Genomic DNA, 23,480 nt, shown 5'->3' on the forward strand with positions numbered 1-23,480 from the left:
CCATCTAGACCACACGCTATGACTACTAACCTACTCCAACTATACTGCCCATCTGGACCACACACTATGACTACTAACCTACTCCAACTATACTGGCCATCTAGACCACACACTATGACTACTAACCTACTCCAACTATACTGGCCATCTAGACCACACTATGACTACTAACCTACTACAACTATACTGGCCATCTGGACCACACTATGACTACTAACCTACTACAACTATACTGGCCATCTAGACCACACTATGACTACTAACCTACTACAACTATACTGGCCATCTAGACCACACTATGACTACTAACCTACTACAACTATACTGGCCATCTAGACCACACTATGACTACTAACCTACTACAACTATACTGGCCATCTAGACCACACACTATGACTACTAACCTACTCCAACTATACTGGCCATCTAGACCACACTATGACTATTAACCTACTCCAACTATACTGGCCATCTAGACCACACTATGACTACTAACCTACTCCAACTATACTGGCCATCTGGACCACACACTATGACTACTAACCTACTCCAACTATACTGGCCATCTAGACCACACACTATGACTACTAACCTACTATACTGGCCATCTGGACCACACACTATGACTACTAACCTACTCCAACTATACTGGCCATCTAGACCACACACTATGACTACTAACCTACTCCAACTATACTGGCCATCTAGACCACAAACTATGACTACTAACCTACTACAACTATACTGGCCATCTGGACCACACACTATGACTACTAACCTACTCCAACTATACTGGCCATCTAGACCACACACTATGACTACTAACCTACTCCAACTATACTGGCCATCTAGACCACACACTATGACTACTAACCTACTCCAACTATACTGGCCATCTAGACCACACACTATGACTACTAACCTACTACAACTATACTGGCCATCTGGACCACACTATGACTACTAACCTACTACAACTATACTGGCCATCTGGACCACACACTATGACTACTAACCTACTCCAACTATACTGGCCATCTAGACCACACGCTATGACTACTAACCTACTCCAACTATACTGCCCATCTGGACCACACACTATGACTACTAACCTACTCCAACTATACTGGCCATCTAGACCACACACTATGACTACTAACCAACTATACTGGCCATCTGGACCACACACTATGACTACTAACCAACTATACTGGCCATCTGGACCACACACTATGACTACTAACCTACTCCAACTATACTGGCCATCTAGACCACACACTATGACTACTAACCTACTATACTGGCCATCTAGACCACACACTATGACTACTAACCTACTCCAACTATACTGGCCATCTGGACCACACACTATGACTACTAACCTTACTCCAACTATACTGGCCATCTAGACCACACGCTATGACTACTAACCTACTCCAACTATACTGGCCATCTAGACCACACACTATGACTACTAACCTACTCCAACTATACTGGCCATCTAGACCACACTATGACTACTAACCTACTACAACTATACTGGCCATCTGGACCACACACTATGACTACTAACCTACTACAACTATACTGGCCATCTAGACCACACACTATGACTACTAACCTACTCCAACTATACTGGCCATCTAGACCACACCATGACTATTAACCTACTCCAACTATACTGGCCATCTAGACCACACTATTACTACTAACCTACTACAACTATACTGGCCATCTAGACCACACACTATGACTACTAACCTACTCCAACTATACTGGCCATCTAGACCACACTATGACTACTAACCTACTACAACTATACTGGCCATCTGGACCACACACTATGACTACTAACCTACTACAACTATACTGGCCATCTAGACCACACACTATGACTATTAACCTACTCCAACTATACTGGCCATCTGGACCACACACTATGACTACTAACCTACTACAACTATACTGGCCATCTGGACCACACACTATGACTACTAACCTACTACAACTATACTGGCCATCTAGACCACACACTATGACTACTAACCTACTACAACTATACTGGCCATCTGGACCACACACTATGACTACTAACCTACTACAACTATACTGGCCATCTGGACCACACACTATGACTACTAACCTACTACAACTATACTGGCCATCTGGACCACACACTATGACTACTAACCTACTACAACTATACTGGCCATCTAGACCACACACTATGACTACTAACCTACTATACTGGCCATCTGGACCACACACTATGACTACTAACCTACTCCAACTATACTGGCCATCTAGACCACACACTATGACTACTAACCTACTCCAACTATACTGGCCATCTAGACCACACACTATGACTACTAACCTACTACAACTATACTGGCCATCTGGACCACACACTATGACTACTAACCTACTCCAACTATACTGGCCATCTAGACCACACACTATGACTACTAACCTACTCCAACTATACTGGCCATCTAGACCACACACTATGACTACTAACCTACTCCAACTATACTGGCCATCTAGACCACACACTATGACTACTAACCTACTACAACTATACTGGCCATCTGGACCACACACTATGACTACTAACCTACTACAACTATACTGGCCATCTGGACCACACTATGACTACTAACCTACTACAACTATACTGGCCATCTGGACCACACACTATGACTACTAACCTACTCCAACTATACTGGCCATCTGGACCACACTATGAATACTAACCTACTCCAACTATACTGGCCATCTGGACCACACACTATGACTACTAACCTACTCCAACTATACTGGCCATCTAGACCACACACTATGACTACTAACCTACTCCAACTATACCGGCCATCTAGACCACACGCTATGACTACTAACCTACTATACTGGCCATCTGGACCACACACTATGACTACTAACCTACTCCAACTATACTGGCCATCTAGACCACACACTATGACTACTAACCTACTCCAACTATACTGGCCATCTGGACCACACGCTATGACTACTAACCTACTCCAACTATACTGGCCATCTAGACCACAAACTATGACTGCTAACCTACTCCAACTATACTGGCCATCTAGACCACACACTATGACTACTAACCTACTCCAACCATACTGCCCATCTAGACCACGCTATGACTACTAACCTATTCCAACTATACTGGCCATCTAGACCACACGCTATGACTACTAACCTACTCCAACTATACTGGCCATCTGGACCACACTATGACTACTAACCTACTACAACTATACTGGCCATCTGGACCACACACTATGACTACTAACCTACTACAACTGTACTGGCCATCTGGACCACACTATGACTACTAACCTACTCCAACTATACTGGCCATCTAGACCACACACTATGACTACTAACCTACTCCAACTATACTGGCCATCTAGACCACACACTATGACTACTAACCTACTCCAACTATACTGGCCATCTAGACCACACACTATGACTACTAACCTACTCCAACTATACTGGCCATCTAGACCACACACTATGACTACTAACCTACTACAACTATACTGGCCATCTGGACCACACACTATGACTACTAACCTACTCCAACTATACTGGCCATCTAGACCACACACTATGACTACTAACCTACTCCAACTATACTGGCCATCTGGACCACACTATGAATACTAACCTACTCTACTGGCCATCTGGACCACACTATGACTACTAACCTACTCCAACTATACTGGCCATCTGGACCACACTATGACTACTAACCTACTCCAACTATACTGGCCATCTGGACCACACTATAACTACTAACCTACTATACTGGCCATCTAGACCACACTATGACTACTAACCTACTCCAACTATACTGGCCATCTAGACCACACACTATTACTACTAACCTACTACAACTATACTGGCCATCTAGACCACACACTATGACTACTAACCTACTACAACTATACTGGCCATCTAGACTACACACTATGACTACTAACCTACTCCAACTATACTGGCCATCTGGACCACACGCTATGACTACTAACCAACTATACTGGCCATCTAGACCACACTATGACTACTAACCTACTCCAACTATACTGGCCATCTAGACCACACACTATGACTACTAACCTACTCCAACTATACTGGCCCTCTAGACCACACACTATGACTACTAACCTACTACAACTATACTGGCCATCTAGACCACACACTATGACTACTAACCTACTCCAACTATACTGCCCATCTAGACCACGCTATGACTACTAACCTACTCCAACTATACTGGCCATCTAGACCACACACTATGACTACTAACCTACTACAACTATACTGGCCCTCTAGACCACACACTATGACTACTAACCTACTACAACTATACTGGCCATCTAGACCACACACTATGACTACTAACCTACTCCAACTATACTGCCCATCTAGACCACGCTATGACTACTAACCTACTCCAACTATACTGGCCATCTAGACCACACACTATGACTACTAACCTACTACAACTATACTGGCCATCTAGACCACACACTATGACTACTAACCTACTCCAACTATACTGCCCATCTAGACCACACGCTATGACTACTAACCTACTCCAACTATACTGGCCATCTGGACCACACTATGACTACTAACCTACTCCAACTATACTGGCCATCTAGACCACACACTATGACTACTAACCTACTCCAACTATACTGGCCATCTGGACCACACTATGACTACTAACCTACTCCAACTATACTGGCCATCTGGACCACGCTATGACTACTAACCTACTCCAACTATACTGGCCATCTAGACCACACACTATGACTACTAACCTACTCCAACTATACTGGCCATCTAGACCACACACTATGACTACTAACCTACTCCAACTATACTGGCCATCTAGACCACACACTATGACGACTAACCTACTCCAACTATACTGGCCCTCTAGACCACACACTATGACTACTAACCTACTCCAACTATACTGGCCATCTGGACCACACACTATGACTACTAACCTACTCCAACTATACTGGCCATCTAGACCACACACTATGACTACTAACCTACTCCAACTATACTGGCCATCTAGACCACACACTATGACTACTAACCTACTACAACTATACTGGCCATCTAGACCACACACTATGACTACTAACCTACTCCAACTATACTGGCCATCTAGACCACACACTATGACTACTAACCTACTACAACTATACTGGCCATCTGGACCACACACTATGACTACTAACCTACTCCAACTATACTGGCCATCTAGACCACACACTATGACTACTAACCTACTACAACTATACTGGCCATCTGGACCACACACTATGACTACTAACCTACTCCAACTATACTGGCCATCTAGACCACACACTATGACTACTAACCTACTCCAACTATACTGGCCATCTGGACCACACTATGAATACTAACCTACTCTACTGGCCATCTGGACCACACTATGACTACTAACCTACTCCAACTATACTGGCCATCTGGACCACACTATGACTACTAACCTACTCCAACTATACTGGCCATCTGGACCACACTATAACTACTAACCTACTATACTGGCCATCTAGACCACACTATGACTACTAACCTACTCCAACTATACTGGCCATCTAGACCACACACTATTACTACTAACCTACTACAACTATACTGGCCATCTAGACCACACACTATGACTATTAACCTACTACAACTATACTGGCCATCTAGACTACACACTATGACTACTAACCTACTCCAACTATACTGGCCATCTGGACCACACGCTATGACTACTAACCAACTATACTGGCCATCTAGACCACACTATGACTACTAACCTACTCCAACTATACTGGCCATCTAGACCACACACTATGACTACTAACCTACTCCAACTATACTGCCCATCTAGACCACGCTATGACTACTAACCTACTCCAACTATACTGGCCATCTAGACCACACACTATGACTACTAACCTACTACAACTATACTGGCCCTCTAGACCACACACTATGACTACTAACCTACTACAACTATACTGGCCATCTAGACCACACACTATGACTACTAACCTACTCCAACTATACTGCCCATCTAGACCACGCTATGACTACTAACCTACTCCAACTATACTGGCTATCTAGACCACACACTATGACTACTAACCTACTACAACTATACTGGCCATCTAGACCACACACTATGACTACTAACCTACTCCAACTATACTGCCCATCTAGACCACACGCTATGACTACTAACCTACTCCAACTATACTGGCCATCTGGACCACACTATGACTACTAACCTACTCCAACTATACTGGCCATCTAGACCACACACTATGACTACTAACCTACTCCAACTATACTGGCCATCTGGACCACACTATGACTACTAACCTACTCCAACTATACTGGCCATCTGGACCATGCTATGACTACTAACCTACTCCAACTATACTGGCCATCTAGACCACACTATGACTACTAACCTACTCCAACTATACTGGCCATCTAGACCACACACTATGACTACTAACCTACTCCAACTATACTGGCCATCTAGACCACACACTATGACGACTAACCTACTCCAACTATACTGGCCCTCTAGACCACACACTATGACTACTAACCTACTCCAACTATACTGGCCATCTGGACCACACACTATGACTACTAACCTACTCCAACTATACTGGCCATCTAGACCACACACTATGACTACTAACCTACTCCAACTATACTGGCCATCTAGACCACACACTATGACTACTAACCTACTACAACTATACTGGCCATCTAGACCACACACTATGACTACTAACCTACTCCAACTATACTGGCCATCTAGACCACACACTATGACTACTAACCTACTACAACTATACTGGCCATCTGGACCACACACTATGACTACTAACCTACTCCAACTATACTGGCCATCTAGACCACACACTATGACTACTAACCTACTCCAACTATACTGGCCATCTGGACCACACTATGAATACTAACCTACTCTACTGGCCATCTGGACCACACTATGACTACTAACCTACTCCAACTATACTGGCCATCTGGACCACACTATGACTACTAACCTACTCCAACTATACTGGCCATCTGGACCACACTATAACTACTAACCTACTATACTGGCCATCTAGACCACACTATGACTACTAACCTACTCCAACTATACTGGCCATCTAGACCACACACTATTACTACTAACCTACTACAACTATACTGGCCATCTAGACCACACACTATGACTACTAACCTACTACAACTATACTGGCCATCTAGACTACACACTATGACTACTAACCTACTCCAACTATACTGGCCATCTGGACCACACGCTATGACTACTAACCAACTATACTGGCCATCTAGACCACACTATGACTACTAACCTACTCCAACTATACTGGCCATCTAGACCACACACTATGACTACTAACCTACTACAACTATACTGGCCATCTAGACCACACACTATGACTACTAACCTACTCCAACTATACTGCCCATCTAGACCACGCTATGACTACTAACCTACTCCAACTATACTGGCCATCTAGACCACACACTATGACTACTAACCTACTACAACTATACTGGCCCTCTAGACCACACACTATGACTACTAACCTACTACAACTATACTGGCCATCTAGACCACACACTATGACTACTAACCTACTCCAACTATACTGCCCATCTAGACCACGCTATGACTACTAACCTACTCCAACTATACTGGCCATCTAGACCACACACTATGACTACTAACCTACTACAACTATACTGGCCATCTAGACCACACACTATGACTACTAACCTACTCCAACTATACTGCCCATCTAGACCACACGCTATGACTACTAACCTACTCCAACTATACTGGCCATCTGGACCACACTATGACTACTAACCTACTCCAACTATACTGGCCATCTAGACCACACACTATGACTACTAACCTACTCCAACTATACTGGCCATCTGGACCACACTATGACTACTAACCTACTCCAACTATACTGGCCATCTGGACCACGCTATGACTACTAACCTACTCCAACTATACTGGCCATCTAGACCACACTATGACTACTAACCTACTCCAACTATACTGGCCATCTAGACCACACACTATGACTACTAACCTACTCCAACTATACTGGCCATCTAGACCACACACTATGACGACTAACCTACTCCAACTATACTGGCCCTCTAGACCACACACTATGACTACTAACCTACTCCAACTATACTGGCCATCTGGACCACACACTATGACTACTAACCTACTCCAACTATACTGGCCATCTAGACCACACGCTATGACTACTAACCTACTCCAACTATACTGGCCATCTAGACCACACACTATGACTACTAACCTACTCCAACTATACTGGCCATCTAGACCACACACTATGACTACTAACCTACTCCAACTATACTGGCCATCTGGACCACACACTATGAATACTAACCTACTCCAACTATACTGGCCATCTGGACCACACACTATGACTACTAACCTACTCCAACTATACTGGCCATCTGGACCACACGCTATGACTACTAACCTACTCCAACTATACTGGCCCTCTAGACCACACACTATGACTACTAACCTACTACAACTATACTGGCCATCTAGACCACACGCTATGACTACTAACCTACTCCAACTATACTGGCCATCTAGACCACGCTATGACTACTAACCTACTCCAACTATACTGGCCATCTAGACCACACACTATGACTACTAACCTACTCCAACTATACTGGCCATCTAGACCACACACTATGACTACTAACCTACTCCAACTATACTGGCCATCTGGACCACACACTATGACTACTAACCTACTCCAACTATACTGGCCATCTAGACCACACACTATGACTACTAACCTACTCCAACTATACTGGCCATCTAGACCACACACTATGACTACTAACCTACTCCAACTATACTGGCCATCTGGACCACACACTATGACTACTAACCTACTACAACTATACTGGCCATCTAGACCACACACTATGAATACTAACCTACTCCAACTATACTGGCCATCTAGACCACACGCTATGACTACTAACCTACTACAACTATACTGGCCATCTGGACCACACACTATGAATACTAACCTACTACAACTATACTGGCCATCTGGACCACACACTATGAATACTAACCTACTACAATTTACCGTACTAAATTCACAGGGTTTAGTAATGAATGAATGACACCAGGAACCAGGGTTGAGAAAACTACAACATCACGTTTTAATAAAAAGCTCTTTCATAACTGCATTCATAGAAGTTCACATTTAAAAACAGTATTAGATAAAAAAAAAAAAAAAACATATAAACTTGACTCAAGCTGCTGCAGAAACAACATCTATTTCATAGTAAGAACTTTCACATCTATATTTAAAACCATTAAACACATCAGTATTGTAACAGTACACATTAGCAGAACTCCATCCTTAACACTGTTTACAAGTACAGCCTCTATAGCAACAGAATCCCCAATGATAATAAGCCATTTAGCAGACAACTACAACTGCATCATAGCCACTAAACACATCAGTACACTAACACTAGTACTGTAGCTCTACTCCTGTTGTTCTTAATACTGTATATGACATTTAGGTACAGCCCAAAGCAATAAACCCTGAATGTTAGGGAGTGACAAAAAGCTCAAAGGTCACATCTACTACTACTTTTGAGAGCTAAATATGGAATAGGGTGCCATTTGGCTATGTATGTTCCATAGAGTTGGATAGAGGGTGCATTTGGCGCAAAGATAGAGGGTGGGCTCTATTTCTAACTCTATGGGTTGCATAGAGATAGTTAGAGAACACAACATTGTATCTGTCCCAATATGGCGTCTGTGAGAGCATGGGCAGCACCATTGAGGCCATCTCCATTTCGAAGTAGTTAATTTTCTTTTTCTACTACTTCTATGAGTTGGTAAACAAACTGAAAGGGGGCATACTGCCACCTGGAGTGTGTTGTTTGAACAGGTATAAAGACAGGGTTGGCGATTTACAGCTACCTGCAGTTATTGAATGTTTCCTCACAAGTATAATTATTTGGCTGATCCCTCCTGATGACCTGGATGGAATCATGTGATCCTTCCTTAACCCATAGAAAGTAACACCCAATTGACTACTTAAAAATTGTGAAAGTCCTGAATGGCGCTGGCCATGCTAAAACGGGCTTTTGGGCACTAGAGTCCTCCATCTATCTCTATGATGGGCTGTCGTCGCCTGTAAGCTGTGCAGAGGGGTCCTTCAGTTGAGCGATATGGCTGCCCTCTCTAGTGCCTGAAACAGTGGTGGAGGCCTTGAAGGTTTTCTTCTGGCGTCTGAGTGAGAGAGTGTGCTGCTTCAGCAGAAAATGCTTATCTGAGGTACACTGAGGGAGTGAAACAGAGAAAGAGAGCGAGAGAGAGAATTCATGTTTTATGCCTTCAGATGTATTGCATTACTTGAACTTACTATGAAGACACAAACCACCATCATGTCCTTCAGTCTCTCCATGCATTTACCAGCTGAGTTAGGGTTAACTAATACTGTTATCATTAGGTAACCTACCATCACCAGCTGGGTTAGGGTTAACTAATACTGTTATCAGTAGGTAACCTACCATCACCAGCTGGGTTAAGGTTAACTAATACTGTTATCAGTAGGTAACCTACCATCACCAGCTGGGTTAGGGTTAACTAATACTGTTATCAGTAGGTAACCTACCATCACCAGCTGGGTTAAGGTTAACTAATACTGTTATCAGTAGGTAACCTACCATCACCAGCATGTCCTTCAGTCTCTCAACGGCTTTTCCATTGGCTCTCCTCCTCGACTCTAAGGAGGTCAGGACAACACTGGGGAAAAGGGTAACATGATATACGATCTGTAACATTTACATCCATGGCAACAGGAACGTGCTATGTTCTACTTATTATATTTCTATGATCTGTAAGAAACAGAATCTATGAGAGGAGTCAGGTTCTATATCACCTACTGCACATCTGAGCCAGTAGCATTGGGTGGCAGGCTGGTGTGTGTGTGTGTATATGTGTGTGTGTGTGTGCATGTGTGTGTATGTGTGTGTACGTGTGTTTATGTGTATGTGTGTGTGTATGAACTATATCACCTACATCTGAGCCAGTATCAGAGGCAGAATGAAGGCCTCTGAGGACAGGTATCTCAGGGTGGACTGGGCCAGTCCTGGCAGACTGTCCACACACACAGCTGTTACATTAAACACTGTAGCGCTGCCCACGAACGGACCACAGCTGGAGGAGGGGGGAAACCTGGGGGGGGGGGGGGTGGGGGGGGGGGGGGGTGTAAAGAAGAGAAGGGGCAAATAGAGAAGAGAACAAGTACAGTGCTTTGTGGATAGGCAGAAACCTTGAGAGGAATCAGACTCAAGGAACCAGAGGAGCAATTATGATCTGTTTCTATTTCTTCATAATTACTGTTGGAGGGTGATTCTAGTAGAGAGAAACAGGAGTGAAAGAGGAGAGGAGAGAGTAGTGAGGTCTTACTGTTGGAGGTTACTTCCGAGGGTGATGGCTGCCATGATGAGACCCAGTAGTAACATGAAGTGGAACAGAACTGAAGAACTGGAGGCACGGAACATTCTCTGGGCCGGAACACAGCACTGGAGTACTGTCAACTGGGAGGGGGAGGGGGGAGGAGGGGAGGGGGAGGGGGAGGGGGGAGAGAGAGCAAGGCAGAAGGGAGAAATGAAACAGTGAGAGATGATAGGCAGTAAAATGTTGAGAGAAAGACTTATGTTAACAACAACAACGCTCACCTTCTTAATGTAAAAGATGGCCACCAGTTTGACAATCCCTATGTATGGCAGCAGGGGACAATAGAACAGTCCTACCCAGGTGACCGTCTGACTGTACACCAGGTCTAGAACATTGAACGGGATCAGGAAACGCTGTTTCCCCGACAACCGCGCCAACCAAGACGATGGGTACCTTTCCACCAACCACCTGTGAGGAGGGATGGAGGGATGGAGGGACAACAAGATGAAGGATACTGTTAGAAAACATCCAAAACACATATCCTTTCTTCCTCCCTTGTTGTATCAACCCAACACCTGGCAACCCAACACCTGGCAACCTTGTCAAGAAGTTTGGATCTCTTGACGTGACAGCTAAGTTGTTGAGTTGACAGTTGCTGGACCTGGCTTCAAGTCCCAGTCGGGGCAACCCACAAAATTCACTACAGTATGAACTGATCTGAGATGATTGGACAGGTGAAAGCGAGGGTTCCACAAGCCTACAAGTGCTCTGTTCCATTGGGCCAAATAAGTTTTCATCAGAAATATTCCTTCAGAAAGCAGAACATAAACTTACTTTCTAGGATAGGCGATGAAGAAGGTGTTGCAGAAACAGGCCAGGAAATCATACACAGAGAGCTTGTACATCTCTTTACCAAACTGATTCTCCCAACACTGAGGACACACAGAGTATTAAGTCCATTTACTGTATATGAAGTCCATATGTCAATATGATCTGTAGTTGTCAACAATGGTTAGTCATTATGACTCACTTCCTGTTCTCTGTTTCTGAAGAGGAAGAAGAGATACATCCCCAGACTGGCCAACTTCAGGAAGATACTCCTGGGAGCAGGAAGAGGAAGAGGAAGAAGTTAATTAATGATGATGAAGAGAGAACTTCAGTGATTATCAATATTTATGTATTGATGATGATGATGATGATGATATTGGTGTACCAATAAAGATGGGACATTTCTGCTCCTACCTGACGATGGTAGCATTGACCTGGGTGGTGAGGGAGTAATCCTCGAAGGAAGCGATATGGCGGAAGACGTGAGGCAGGAAGAAGTTGACTAGGGTGATGACGATGGGAGGAAGGTAATGGAGAAGCACCGTGATGATCAAATAGTCTCCACTCTGAGAGAGGGGAGAGAGATGGGGAGGGGGAGGGAAGTTGAGCAGGAGGGAGGGAGAGGGGGAGAGAGATGGGGAGGGGGAGGGAGGGAGATGGGGAGAGAGACGGGGAGGGGGAGGGAGGTTGAGCGGGTGAGAAGGAAAAAGGATGCCAAAATAATGAACATGATAAATTGACTAACTAACTAAATCAATAACTGACTAAATCAATAACTAACTAATACATGCACACGCACACACACATACAGTTCTCACCCTCTCAGCCTGTGAGGCCATGGTGGCATAGTAGATGAGACAGAAGGCTCCGCCCAGTAGAACCAGGACCAGGAAGTGAAGCAGCCCTCGCAGGAAGTAGAGACGTGCCCACTGACCCAACGTCCTCCTGGCCTCGCGCTGCTGGAACCTTTCCTCTTCTAGGTCCAACTGGGGAGGGAGGGGAGAGGGAGAGAGGGAGGGAGAGGGAGGGGAGGGGGAGAGAGAGAGAGAGAGAGGGGGAGGGGAGGGGGGAGATGGGAGAGGGAGGGGGGAGGGGGAGAGGGGAGAGGAAGGGGGAGAGGGGAGAGGGGAGAGGGAGGGAGAGAGATAGAGGGAGGGAGAGGGAGAGGGAGAGGGAGAGGGAGAGGGAGAGGGAGAGGGAGAGGGAGAGGGAGAGGGAGAGGGAGAGGGAGAGGGAGAGGGAGAGGGAGAGGGAGGGGGAGGGGGAGGGGGAGAGAGAGAGAGAGGGGGAGAGGAGGGGGGAGATGAGAGAAGGGGAGGGGAGAGGGAGATGGGAGAAGGGGAGGGGAGAGGGAGGGGGGAGGGGGGAGAGGGAGTGGGAGGGGAGAGAGGGAGGAGAGGGGGGGGGGGAGGGGGAGAGGGAGAGGGAGAGGGAGAGGCGAGAGGGAGAGGGAGAGGGAGAGGGAGAGGGAGAGGGGAGAGGGGAGAGGAGAGAGGAGAGAGGAGAGAGGAGAGAGGAGAGAGGAGAGAGGAGAGAGCGGGAGCGGGAGAGGGAGAGGAGATGGGGAGAGGGAGGGAGGGACACAAAGAGAAAGGAATTGAACAGAAAGGTGAACGAGTGTCAAATATAAAGGTAAAGAAGGAGAGAGAATGAAGAGGAAGAACCTTTGTTGGTGTTGGAAGTTAAAGAGTTGCCAGTCCACAGAGATAGAGGAACGGCTGCAGAACAATCATAATGGAGAGACAGAGAGAGAGAGAGAGACAGAGAGAGAGAGAGAGACAGAGACAGAGACAGAGACAGAGAAAGCGAGATAGAGAGAGAGACAGAGAGAGAGAGAGAGAGAGAGAGAGAGAGAGAGAGACAGAGACAGAGACAGAGACAGAGACAGAGACAGAGACAGAGAGAGAGACAGAGACAGAGACAGAGACAGAGACAGAGACAGAGACAGAGACAGAGACAGAGAGAGAGAAAGCGAGATAGAGAGAGAGAGAGAGAGAGAGTGAGAGAGACAGACAGACAGACAGACAGACAAAGAGAGATGTGAGGATAACGTTTGTTGAAAGTGTCAGACTACCACCCCTAACCTTCAGTTCGTTCCTGATGAAGCTGAGTTTGAGGGCAGCGGCCTCGGGGTCCTGGATACAGAAGTCCCACCCACAGAACACCTTATAGCTCATTTGGATGTTGTAGCCATTGCCTAGCAACCATGTGTGCTTGTAGCCTACAACCGTCCTGTTTAAAAGAGGTGATGAAAATTGTAAATAAGCAGATATTTCAACTTTGGCCAGTAGCTGTCGCTAAAAAGCCACTATTGTGTCCTCCTTGTGGACACATCTTTAACAGCGTATCCTTGGGTGTGTCCCAATAATTTCTCCTTCCTCCTGAAGTGTGCACTTGTTCACTACTCCCTACAAATGTAAAATCATTGAATTGCTGTAGGCATGCGCTAAAGGGACAGCGTGTGTGTGTATTTACATTACATTTTAGTCATTTAGCAGACACTCTTATCCAGAGCGACTTACAGTTTAGTGAGTGCATACATTTTTCATACTGGCCCCCCGTGGGAATCAAACCCACAACCCTGGCGTTACAAACGCCATGCTCTACCAACTGAGCTACACGGGGCCATGTATGTGAGTGTGTGTGTGTCCTCACAAGGATAGTAAAACAAGGAACATTCGGACAAGTCGGTACATTTTGCCGGTCCCCACAAGGAACAAAGCTATTTTAGGCTTAGGGGTTAGGTTTAGGGTTACGGGTTTATGGTTAAGGTTAAGGTTAGGTTAAGGATTAGGTTAGGAGTTTGGGGTTAGGGAAAATAGGATTTTGAATGGGAATCAATTGTTTGTTCCCCACAAGGATAGTAAAACAATGTGTGTGTGTGTGTGTGTGTGTGTGTCTGACCTGCGGACCACCATGACCAGACTGAGGATGAGGACGGTGAGGGTTCCGAGGAGGAAGAGGAGGGGCGTGTTCAGACACAGCAGGTCCAGAGAACCACGTGCATAGAACCCATAGAACACTGGAGAACGTTCTAGAAAACCCTGGAGGTGGGAGGGAAGGAAGGAAGGAAGGAAGGAAGGAAGGAAGGAGGGAAGGAAGGAAGGAAGGAAGGAAGGAAGGAAGGAAGGAAGGAAGGAAGGAAGGAAGGAAGGAAGGAAGGAAGGAAGGAAGGAAGGAAGGAAGGAAGGAAGGAAGGAAGGAAGGAAGGAAGGAAGGAAGGAAGGAAGGAAGGAAGGGAGGAGGGAGAGGAGAGAGGAAGGGAGGGAGGGAGGGAGAGGAGAGAGGGAGAAGGAGAGTTCAATCACATACACTGTACACAAATACACACATGTACACACACATACACACACAGACACACACTCACCGAGCCAAGGAAGATGTCCAAAACCGAGTCATTGCCCTCAAACCTCAGTAGTCCTGCAACCACATCACAGAGCTACTGTCAACTAAATATATTACATTGTGCCATGACAATGCATACATCCGGCACATGACAGGAATGTATTCCCCACACACCTCTGTCACCATCGCTGTCATAGACTGCTGTTGGTGTGAGTATGGTCCCTCCTATGACCAGACACTGGAGCAGGTTCAGGTAAACCAGATATCTCAGGAACACAAAATAAGCCTTCACACCTACACCAAATCTACCTGGAGGGGGAGGAGAGAGAGACAGGTGGTGGTGGTGGTGGTGCAGGGCCACGTTCAGTTGCCAAACGCTGTCCAACGTTGCATGTTAGTTCTACGTAACATATTTCTGTCTGAACACTCCAAAACATTGCTGCAATGCTGAACGTGCCTCAGTATTTACATGCCTCAAAGTAACTTTCTAGTGTTTCCACATTTCTATGAAATATGACCTATAATTACTTACAATATGAGTGAAGTAGTTTTCCTTCCCAAACATTGTATTTAAGTGTGTTAAAAAGCAGATTTTCTGTGTTGGAATGGTGTGGGCGTACCCGAACAACAGAATGGTGTGGTAATAAAAATATTCATGCAAGTAGACCGCTGATTGGCCAGCTCATCCACCTCTAGACCGCTGATTGGCCAGCTCATCATCCTCAGGGAGATAACATCATGTTTTATGAGGAAATAGCAAGCATTTCTGAAATGGTCTGTTTAATATAGAAGTTTGAGGTGGTTTCTTTTCTCTAATTTATGCTTTGGTCACAAATACGAGTATAGTCTAGTCAACAACATTATTTGGATATGAGTTAACAGAATATTGACTTTTAAAAGTGAGATTTTCACTGGAAAGTTACTTTAAGGATCCGCCCGTGTTTCAAAATATGGTGTTTAACAGACTCCCTCTCTCTCTCTCTCTAACTCTTCACACACACACACACACACACACACCCTCCCACACACACACTCTGTTTTCTCTCACCTTCAATGGTGTGGAGGATGCTGCTCCATGGTAAAAGCCTTGACATGGCCTTGCCCACCTGCTCCCAGAGCCTCTTCCTGATTATGCTCTGGTTCCGCTTCCATGACTCCCATCGGCCAATAGTACGCGTCTGCAGGTGCCTCAGGTCCCTGATTGACAGATGACACACCTCTTTACCAGCAAGTATTTAAAAAAATCGTATATCTTGTATCATTTTACAGCTGCGTCACACATCCATATCCACACACACCCGACTCTCTCACTCTACCTGCTATGATAACATAAACACTGAAACAGAGAATGGTAAAGCAACTTGCAACACTGCCTCCATGACCCTTGTCTTATTCTAGAAACAGTTTGGTGAATATTTGCATGTGTGTGCGACACCTGTGTGTGTTTGTGTGTGTGCGTGTGTGTGTGTGTGAGTGTTTGTGTGTACGTTCATGTGATCTCTCCACACAACCTCTCTATCACTCACCTTGCCTCTCTCTTCCCCTGCATACAGACCGGCAGGCTCCTGATCGGCTGGGTAGGGGCCCTGTCCCTGGCTCCTCCTGCCTGGCCAGGGTGCATCTCTACTGGGTGCGATGTCTCCGTGGTCCCCCTGTCCTGGTGGTGGTGGGTCCGTCGGGCCAGAGAGCTGGGGAGCTGGTCAAAGATCTCAGTCTGGCAGTAGACACGCGACTCCTCTGTCACAGTGGAGCTACAGCTCTCCTCTATTGGGGGGGGGATGGAGAGAGGGATGGATAAAGTGAGATAAAATGAGCAGGGAGGAGAGAGACTCATCTATGGAAGGATGGAGCTACAGCTCTCGTCCATGGAGGGGATGAAGAGGGGGATAGATAGAGTGAGAAGGGAGGAGAGCATCTATGAAGGGATGGAGAGAGTGAGAGAAGGGGATGGAGAGGTAGAGAGAGAGGGGGATGGAGAGAGTGAGAGAGAGGGTGAAGAGAGGAGAGAGAGAGGGATGGAGAGATAGAGAGAGAGGGTGAAGAGAGGAGAGGAGAGAGAGAGGGATGGAGAGATAGAGAGAGAGGGTGAAGAGAGGAGAGCGAGAGGGATGGAGAGATAGAGAGAGAGGGTGAAGAGAGGAGAGAGAGAGGGATGGAGAGATAGAGAGAGAGAGGGTGAAGAGAGGAGAGAGAGAGGGTGGAGAGATAGAGAGAGAGGGTGAAGAGAGGAGAGAGAGAGGGTGGAGAGATAGAGAGAGAGGGTGAAGAGAGGAGAGAGAGAGGGATGGAGAGATAGAGAGAGAGGGTGAAGAGAGGAGAGAGAGAGGGATGGAGAGATAGAGAGAGAGGGTGGAGAGATAGAGAGAGAGGGTGAAGAGAGGAGAGAGAGGGATGGAGAGATAGAGAGAGAGGGTGAAGAGAGGAGAGAGAGAGGGATGGAGAGATAGAGAGAGAGGGTGGAGAGATAGAGAGAGAGGGTGAAGAGAGGAGAGAGAGGGATGGAGAGATAGAGAGAGAGGGTGAAGAGAGGAGAGAGAGAGGGGGTGGAGAGATAGAGAGAGAGGGTGAAGAGAGGAGAGAGAGAGGGTGGAGAGATAGAGAGAGAGGGTGAAGAGAGGAGAGAGAGAGGGTGGAGAGATAGACTAAAGTAACACACACATACACCAAATGTCACATGCCCTAATGGTCGCTGGTTCGAATACCCGAGCCGACTATGTGAAAAGCTGTCGATGTGCCCTTGAGCAAGGCACTGAACCCTAATTTTCTCCAGGGGCGCCGTACCACTTATGGCTGACCCTGTAAAACAACACATTACTGCCCCTCTCCGGTGTATCCCACGATCAATCAATGGGAAATATGATTATACTCTTAGGTAAATTATTTATTTTTAGGGCAATCTCTGTAGAAATGGTCCAAATGGAGAAGTTCAAGACCATCATAAGACTTCACAGTAAAGTAGAAAGATGTATTGTAAAAGGAATTAGTAAAATGGTAGTGTACTGGGAAAGATGGGTTAGCCTGTGGACATCTGAGAGTTGGAATTAAGATTAGAGTGATTGATTGATTGCGATTGGAAAATAAACTATATATATACTGAACAAAAATATAAACGCAACATTCAACAATTTCAAAGATTTGACTGAATTACACATCATAGAAGGAAATCAGTCATTTGAAATAAATTTGTTAGGCCCTAATCTATGGACTTCACGACTGGGCAGGGAGCCAGGTCCACCCTCTGGGGAGCCAAGCCCAGCCAATCAGAATGAGTTTTTCGCCACAAAAGGTCTTTATTACAGCCAGAAATACTCCTTAGTTACATCAGCTATCTGGGTGGCTGGTCTCAGATGATCCTGCAGGTGAAGAAGCCGGATGTGGAGGTCCTGGGCTGGCATGGTTACACGTGGTCTGCGGTTGTTAGGCCGGTTGGATGTACTGCCAAATTCTCTAAAATGACGTTGGATGCGGCTTATGGTAGAGAAATGAACATTAAATTATCTGGCAACAGCTCTGTTGGACATTCCTGCAGTCAGCATGCCAATTGCCCACTCCCTCAAAACTTGAGACATCTGTGGCATTGTGTTGTGTGACAAAACTGCACATTTAGAGTGGCCTTTTATTGTCCCCAGCACAAGGTGCACCTGTGTAATGATCATACTGTTTAATCAGCTTCTTGATATGCCACACCTGTCAGGTGGATGGATTATCTTGGTAAATGAGAAATGCTGACTAACAGGGATGTAAACAAATTTTAGAGAAATAAGCTTTTTGTGCGTCTGATCTTTTATTTCAGCTCATGAAAAATGGAACGAACACTTTACATGTTGTGTTTATATATTTGTTCAGGATACGTTACAACCTTATTCTAAAATTGATGAAATTGTTTTTTTCCCCTCATCAATTAACACAACACCCCATAATGACAAAGCAAAAACATGTTTTTTGACATTTTTGCAAATCTATTACAAATAAAAAATCACATTTCCATAAGTATTCAGACCCTTTACTCACTACTTTTATTATAGCACCTTTGGCAGCGATTACAGCCTCTAGTCTTCTTGGGTATAATGCTACAAGCTTGGCACACCTGTATTTGGGGTGTTTCTCTCATTCCTCTATGATCCTCTCAAGATCTGTCAGGTTGAATGGGGAGCGTTGCTGCAAAGATATTTTCAGGTCTCTCCAGAGATGTTCTGGGCGGCGCACAATTGGTCCAGCGTCGTCCAAGGTAGAGGAGGGTTTGGCCGGCAGGGATGTGGGTTTGTTTCCCACGGGGGGCCAGTATGAAAAAAAACAAAAAACAAAAAAAAAAAAAAAACATGTATGCATTCACTAACTGTAAGTCGCTCTGGATAAGAGCGTCTGCTAAATGACTAAAATGTAAATGTAAAATGTAAATGTTCGATCGGGTTCAAGTCCGGGCTCTGGCTGGGCCACTCAAGGACATTCAGAGACTTGTCCCTAAGCCACTCCTGTGTTGTCTTGGCTGTGTGCTTAGGGTCGTTGTCCTGTTGGAAGGTGAACCTTCATCCCAGTCTGAGGTCTTGAGCGCTCTGGAGCAGGTTTTCATCAAGGATCTTTCTGTACTTTGCTCCGTTCATCTTTGCCTCGATCCTGACTAGTCTCCCAGTCCCTGCCACTGAAAAACATGGTCTGAGAGTCCTTTAGGTGCCTTTTGGCAAACTCCAAGCGGGCTGTCAAGTGCCTTTTACTGAAGAGTGGCTTCCGTCTGGCCACTCTACCATAAAGGCCTGGTTGGTGGAGTGCTGCAGCGATGGTTGTCCTTCTGGAAGGTTCTCCCATCGCCACAGAAGAACTCTAGAGCTCTGTCAGCGTGACCATCGGGTTCATGGTCACCTCCCTGACCAAGGCCCTTCTCTCCTGATTGCTCAGTTTGGCCGGGCTGCCAGCTCTAGGAAGTGTTGGTGGTTCCAAACTTCTTCCATTTAAGAATGATGGGACCTTCAATCAGGCAGACATTTTTTGGTACCCTTCCCCAGATCTGTGCCTCGACACAATCCTGTCTCCGAGCTCTAGGGAAAATTACTTCGATTTCATGGCTGGGTTTTTGCTCTGACATGCACTGTCAACTGTGGGACCTTATATAGACAGGCATGTGCCTTTCCAAATCATGTCCAATCAATTGAATTTAGCACAAGTGGACTCCAATCAAGTTGTAGAAACATCTCAAGGATGATCAATGGAAACAGGATGCACCTGAGCTCAAGTTCGAGTCTCATAGCAAAGGGTATGAATACTTATGTAAATAAGGTATTTTATTTATTTATTTTTATTATATTTGCAAAAATATCTAAAAACCTGTTTTCACTTTGTCATTTTGGGGTATTGTGTGTAGAATAAGGCTGTAACGCAACAAAATGTGGAAAAAGTCAAGGGGTCTGTATACTTTCTATTGAATTGTAATGTTTTCCACCAAGTCCTCCAACCATGGGAGATGGGGATAGGAAAGCAAGTAATTAATTAATAAGTGAAATTATGTGATTATTTGATAGACTTCTATCTTCTATCAATTCTATCTTCTAATTTCAGAGCTGATCTAAAAACAAACCAAGACAAGGTACTCTGTCTCTCTCTCTCTCTCTCTCTCCCTCTCTCTCTCTCTCTCTCTCTCTCTCTCTCTCTCTCTCTCTCTCTCTCTCTCTCTCTCTCTCTCTCTCTCTCTCTCTCTCTCTCTCTCTCAATTAAATGAAATTAAAATTCAATTTAAGGGCATTGTTTGCATGGGAAACATATGTTAACATTGCCAAAGCAAGTGAAGTAGATAATAAACAAAAGTGAAATAAACAATTAAAATTAACGGTAAACATTACATTCACAAAAGTTCCAAAAGAATAAAGACATTTCAAATGTCATATTATGTGCAAATAGTTCAAGTACAAAAGGGAAATAAATAAACATAAATATGGGTTGTATTTACAATGGTGTTTGTTCTTCACTGGTTGCCCTTTTCTTGTGGCAACAGGTCACAAATCTTGCTGCTGTGATGGCACACTGTGGTATTTCACCCAATAGATATGGGAGTTTCTCTCTCTCTCTCTCGCTCGCTCGCTCTCTCTCTCTCTCTCTCTCTCTCTCTCTCTCTCTCTCTCTCTCTGTCTCTGTCTCTCTGTCTCTCTCTCTCTCTCTCTCTCACACACACACAAACAAACACACACACCTCTGAAAACTGAAAGTTTAAAGCTGCATATTCAGCTGTTGATTATAACAAACAAACTGTTCCACTGTAGTCTGTTTATTATAAATTCAAATTCAAATGACATAAAAGCAAGATATCTTGGCTTGACTGTCACACTATGTCTTTTATGAAATCTTCATACAACTGAAATTAAAAAGCTAGATAGTTCTACCAACTGAGGTGGTGTGGTATAACACATAGAAGATGGAAGAGGCACCACACACACACACACACACACACACACACACACACACACACACACACACACACACACACACACAGAAACACGTTTACCTGATACGAGCCTCATGAAGCCGACGCTGTTGCATTCTTTGTCCTCCATGTTTCTTCTAGGTCTCTCAGACGCTACTGTGTCCGCTTCCTGATCTTACACACGCATGCTCGCACACACACACTCATATGTGCACAGGCACCCACACAAAGTCACTAAACGTTGTACACACATTCACTCACAGCTCCCCTCAAACACACATTCACACTCTCCCCACCAATATCAGCCTTGCATCAGCCCCACTCTGTTTCTCTCTCTCTCTCTCTCTCTCTCTCTCTCTCTCTCCCCTCTACCTTAGATACATCGTACTCCCCTATAAGTTGAGTTGTCACTTCATGGTTTAGAACTGATCTAAGACCTGTGGCTATACAGAAGTTGCAACCTTTGTCGACAGGCCTCAGGAAATCACATGACAGGAAACAGAGATGGGTGTTGCGTTATTGAGTCTGTTATTGAGAAGTAAGACACACACACACAAATGCACACTTACATACATACACACTAATATACATACACACTGCTAACAGGCCGGCTGGACTAGGTTGAAGAGAAGCGGAATGGAGAGGGTCCAGAGCAGGTAAGTTGGTCAGTGTGTGTGTGTGTGTGTTTTTGTGTGTGGACGTGTTTAACTATACTTGTGGGGACCAGAAGTCCAGAAGTCCCCACAAGAATAGTAAACCAACAAAGATTTGACCAACTGGGACAATTTTGTTAGTCCCCACAAGGTTAAATGCTATTTCTGGGGGGTTTAGGGTTAAGGTTAGAATTAGGTTAGGAGATAGGGTTAGTTTTAGGGTTAGGGTTAGGAGCTAGGGTTAGGTTTAGGTTTAGGGTTAGGGTTAAGGATAGGTTTTGGGTTAGGGTTAGGGTTAGGGTTAAGCTTAAGGTTAAGGTTAAGGTTAGGGTTAGGGTTAGGGTTAGGGTTAAGGTTAAGGTTAAGGTTAAGGTTAAGGTTAAGGTTAGGGTTAGGGTTAGGGTTAGGGTTAAGGTTAAGGTTAAGGTTAGGGTTGGGGTTAGGGTAAGGGTTAGGTTTAGGGAAAATAGGATTTTGAATGGGACTGAATTGTATGTCCCCACATGTTTAGCTGCGCAAGACTGTGTGTGTGTGTGTGTTGATGATGTGTTGTGGGGGGAGGCCAGAGGGAGGTGCTGATTTTGGAAGTGATGTTGCTCATTCG

The 23,480-nt window shown here is 45.2% G+C and overlaps 1 protein-coding gene and 1 non-coding gene across 2 annotated transcripts; both read right to left on the reverse strand.

Moving 5' to 3' along the window:
- Nucleotides 1-9,371: 9,371 nt before the first annotated feature.
- LOC121534291 (transmembrane channel-like protein 7) lies at nt 9,372-22,876 on the reverse strand. The gene is made up of 16 exons (XM_045219657.1): nt 22,305-22,876; nt 17,341-17,578; nt 16,863-17,011; nt 15,989-16,123; nt 15,837-15,889; nt 15,374-15,513; nt 14,554-14,701; nt 13,288-13,455; nt 12,884-13,035; nt 12,672-12,741; nt 12,476-12,573; nt 11,923-12,109; nt 11,651-11,781; nt 11,261-11,416; nt 10,906-10,984; nt 9,372-10,518 (listed from the first exon to the last, which is right to left on the reverse strand). The coding sequence occupies exons 1-16, from the start codon at nt 22,351-22,353 to the stop codon at nt 10,351-10,353; spliced, it is 2,121 nt and encodes a 706-aa protein (XP_045075592.1). The 5' UTR covers nt 22,354-22,876; the 3' UTR covers nt 9,372-10,350.
- On the reverse strand, nt 15,021-15,096 carry trnat-ugu. The gene has a single exon. It is a non-coding gene; the product is annotated as a tRNA-Thr (tRNA).
- Nucleotides 22,877-23,480: the final 604 nt, after the last annotated feature.

Source organism: Coregonus clupeaformis, unplaced genomic scaffold, assembly GCF_020615455.1.
Source record: "Coregonus clupeaformis isolate EN_2021a unplaced genomic scaffold, ASM2061545v1 scaf2583, whole genome shotgun sequence".
In the NCBI taxonomy this organism is placed as follows: domain Eukaryota; kingdom Metazoa; phylum Chordata; class Actinopteri; order Salmoniformes; family Salmonidae; genus Coregonus; species Coregonus clupeaformis.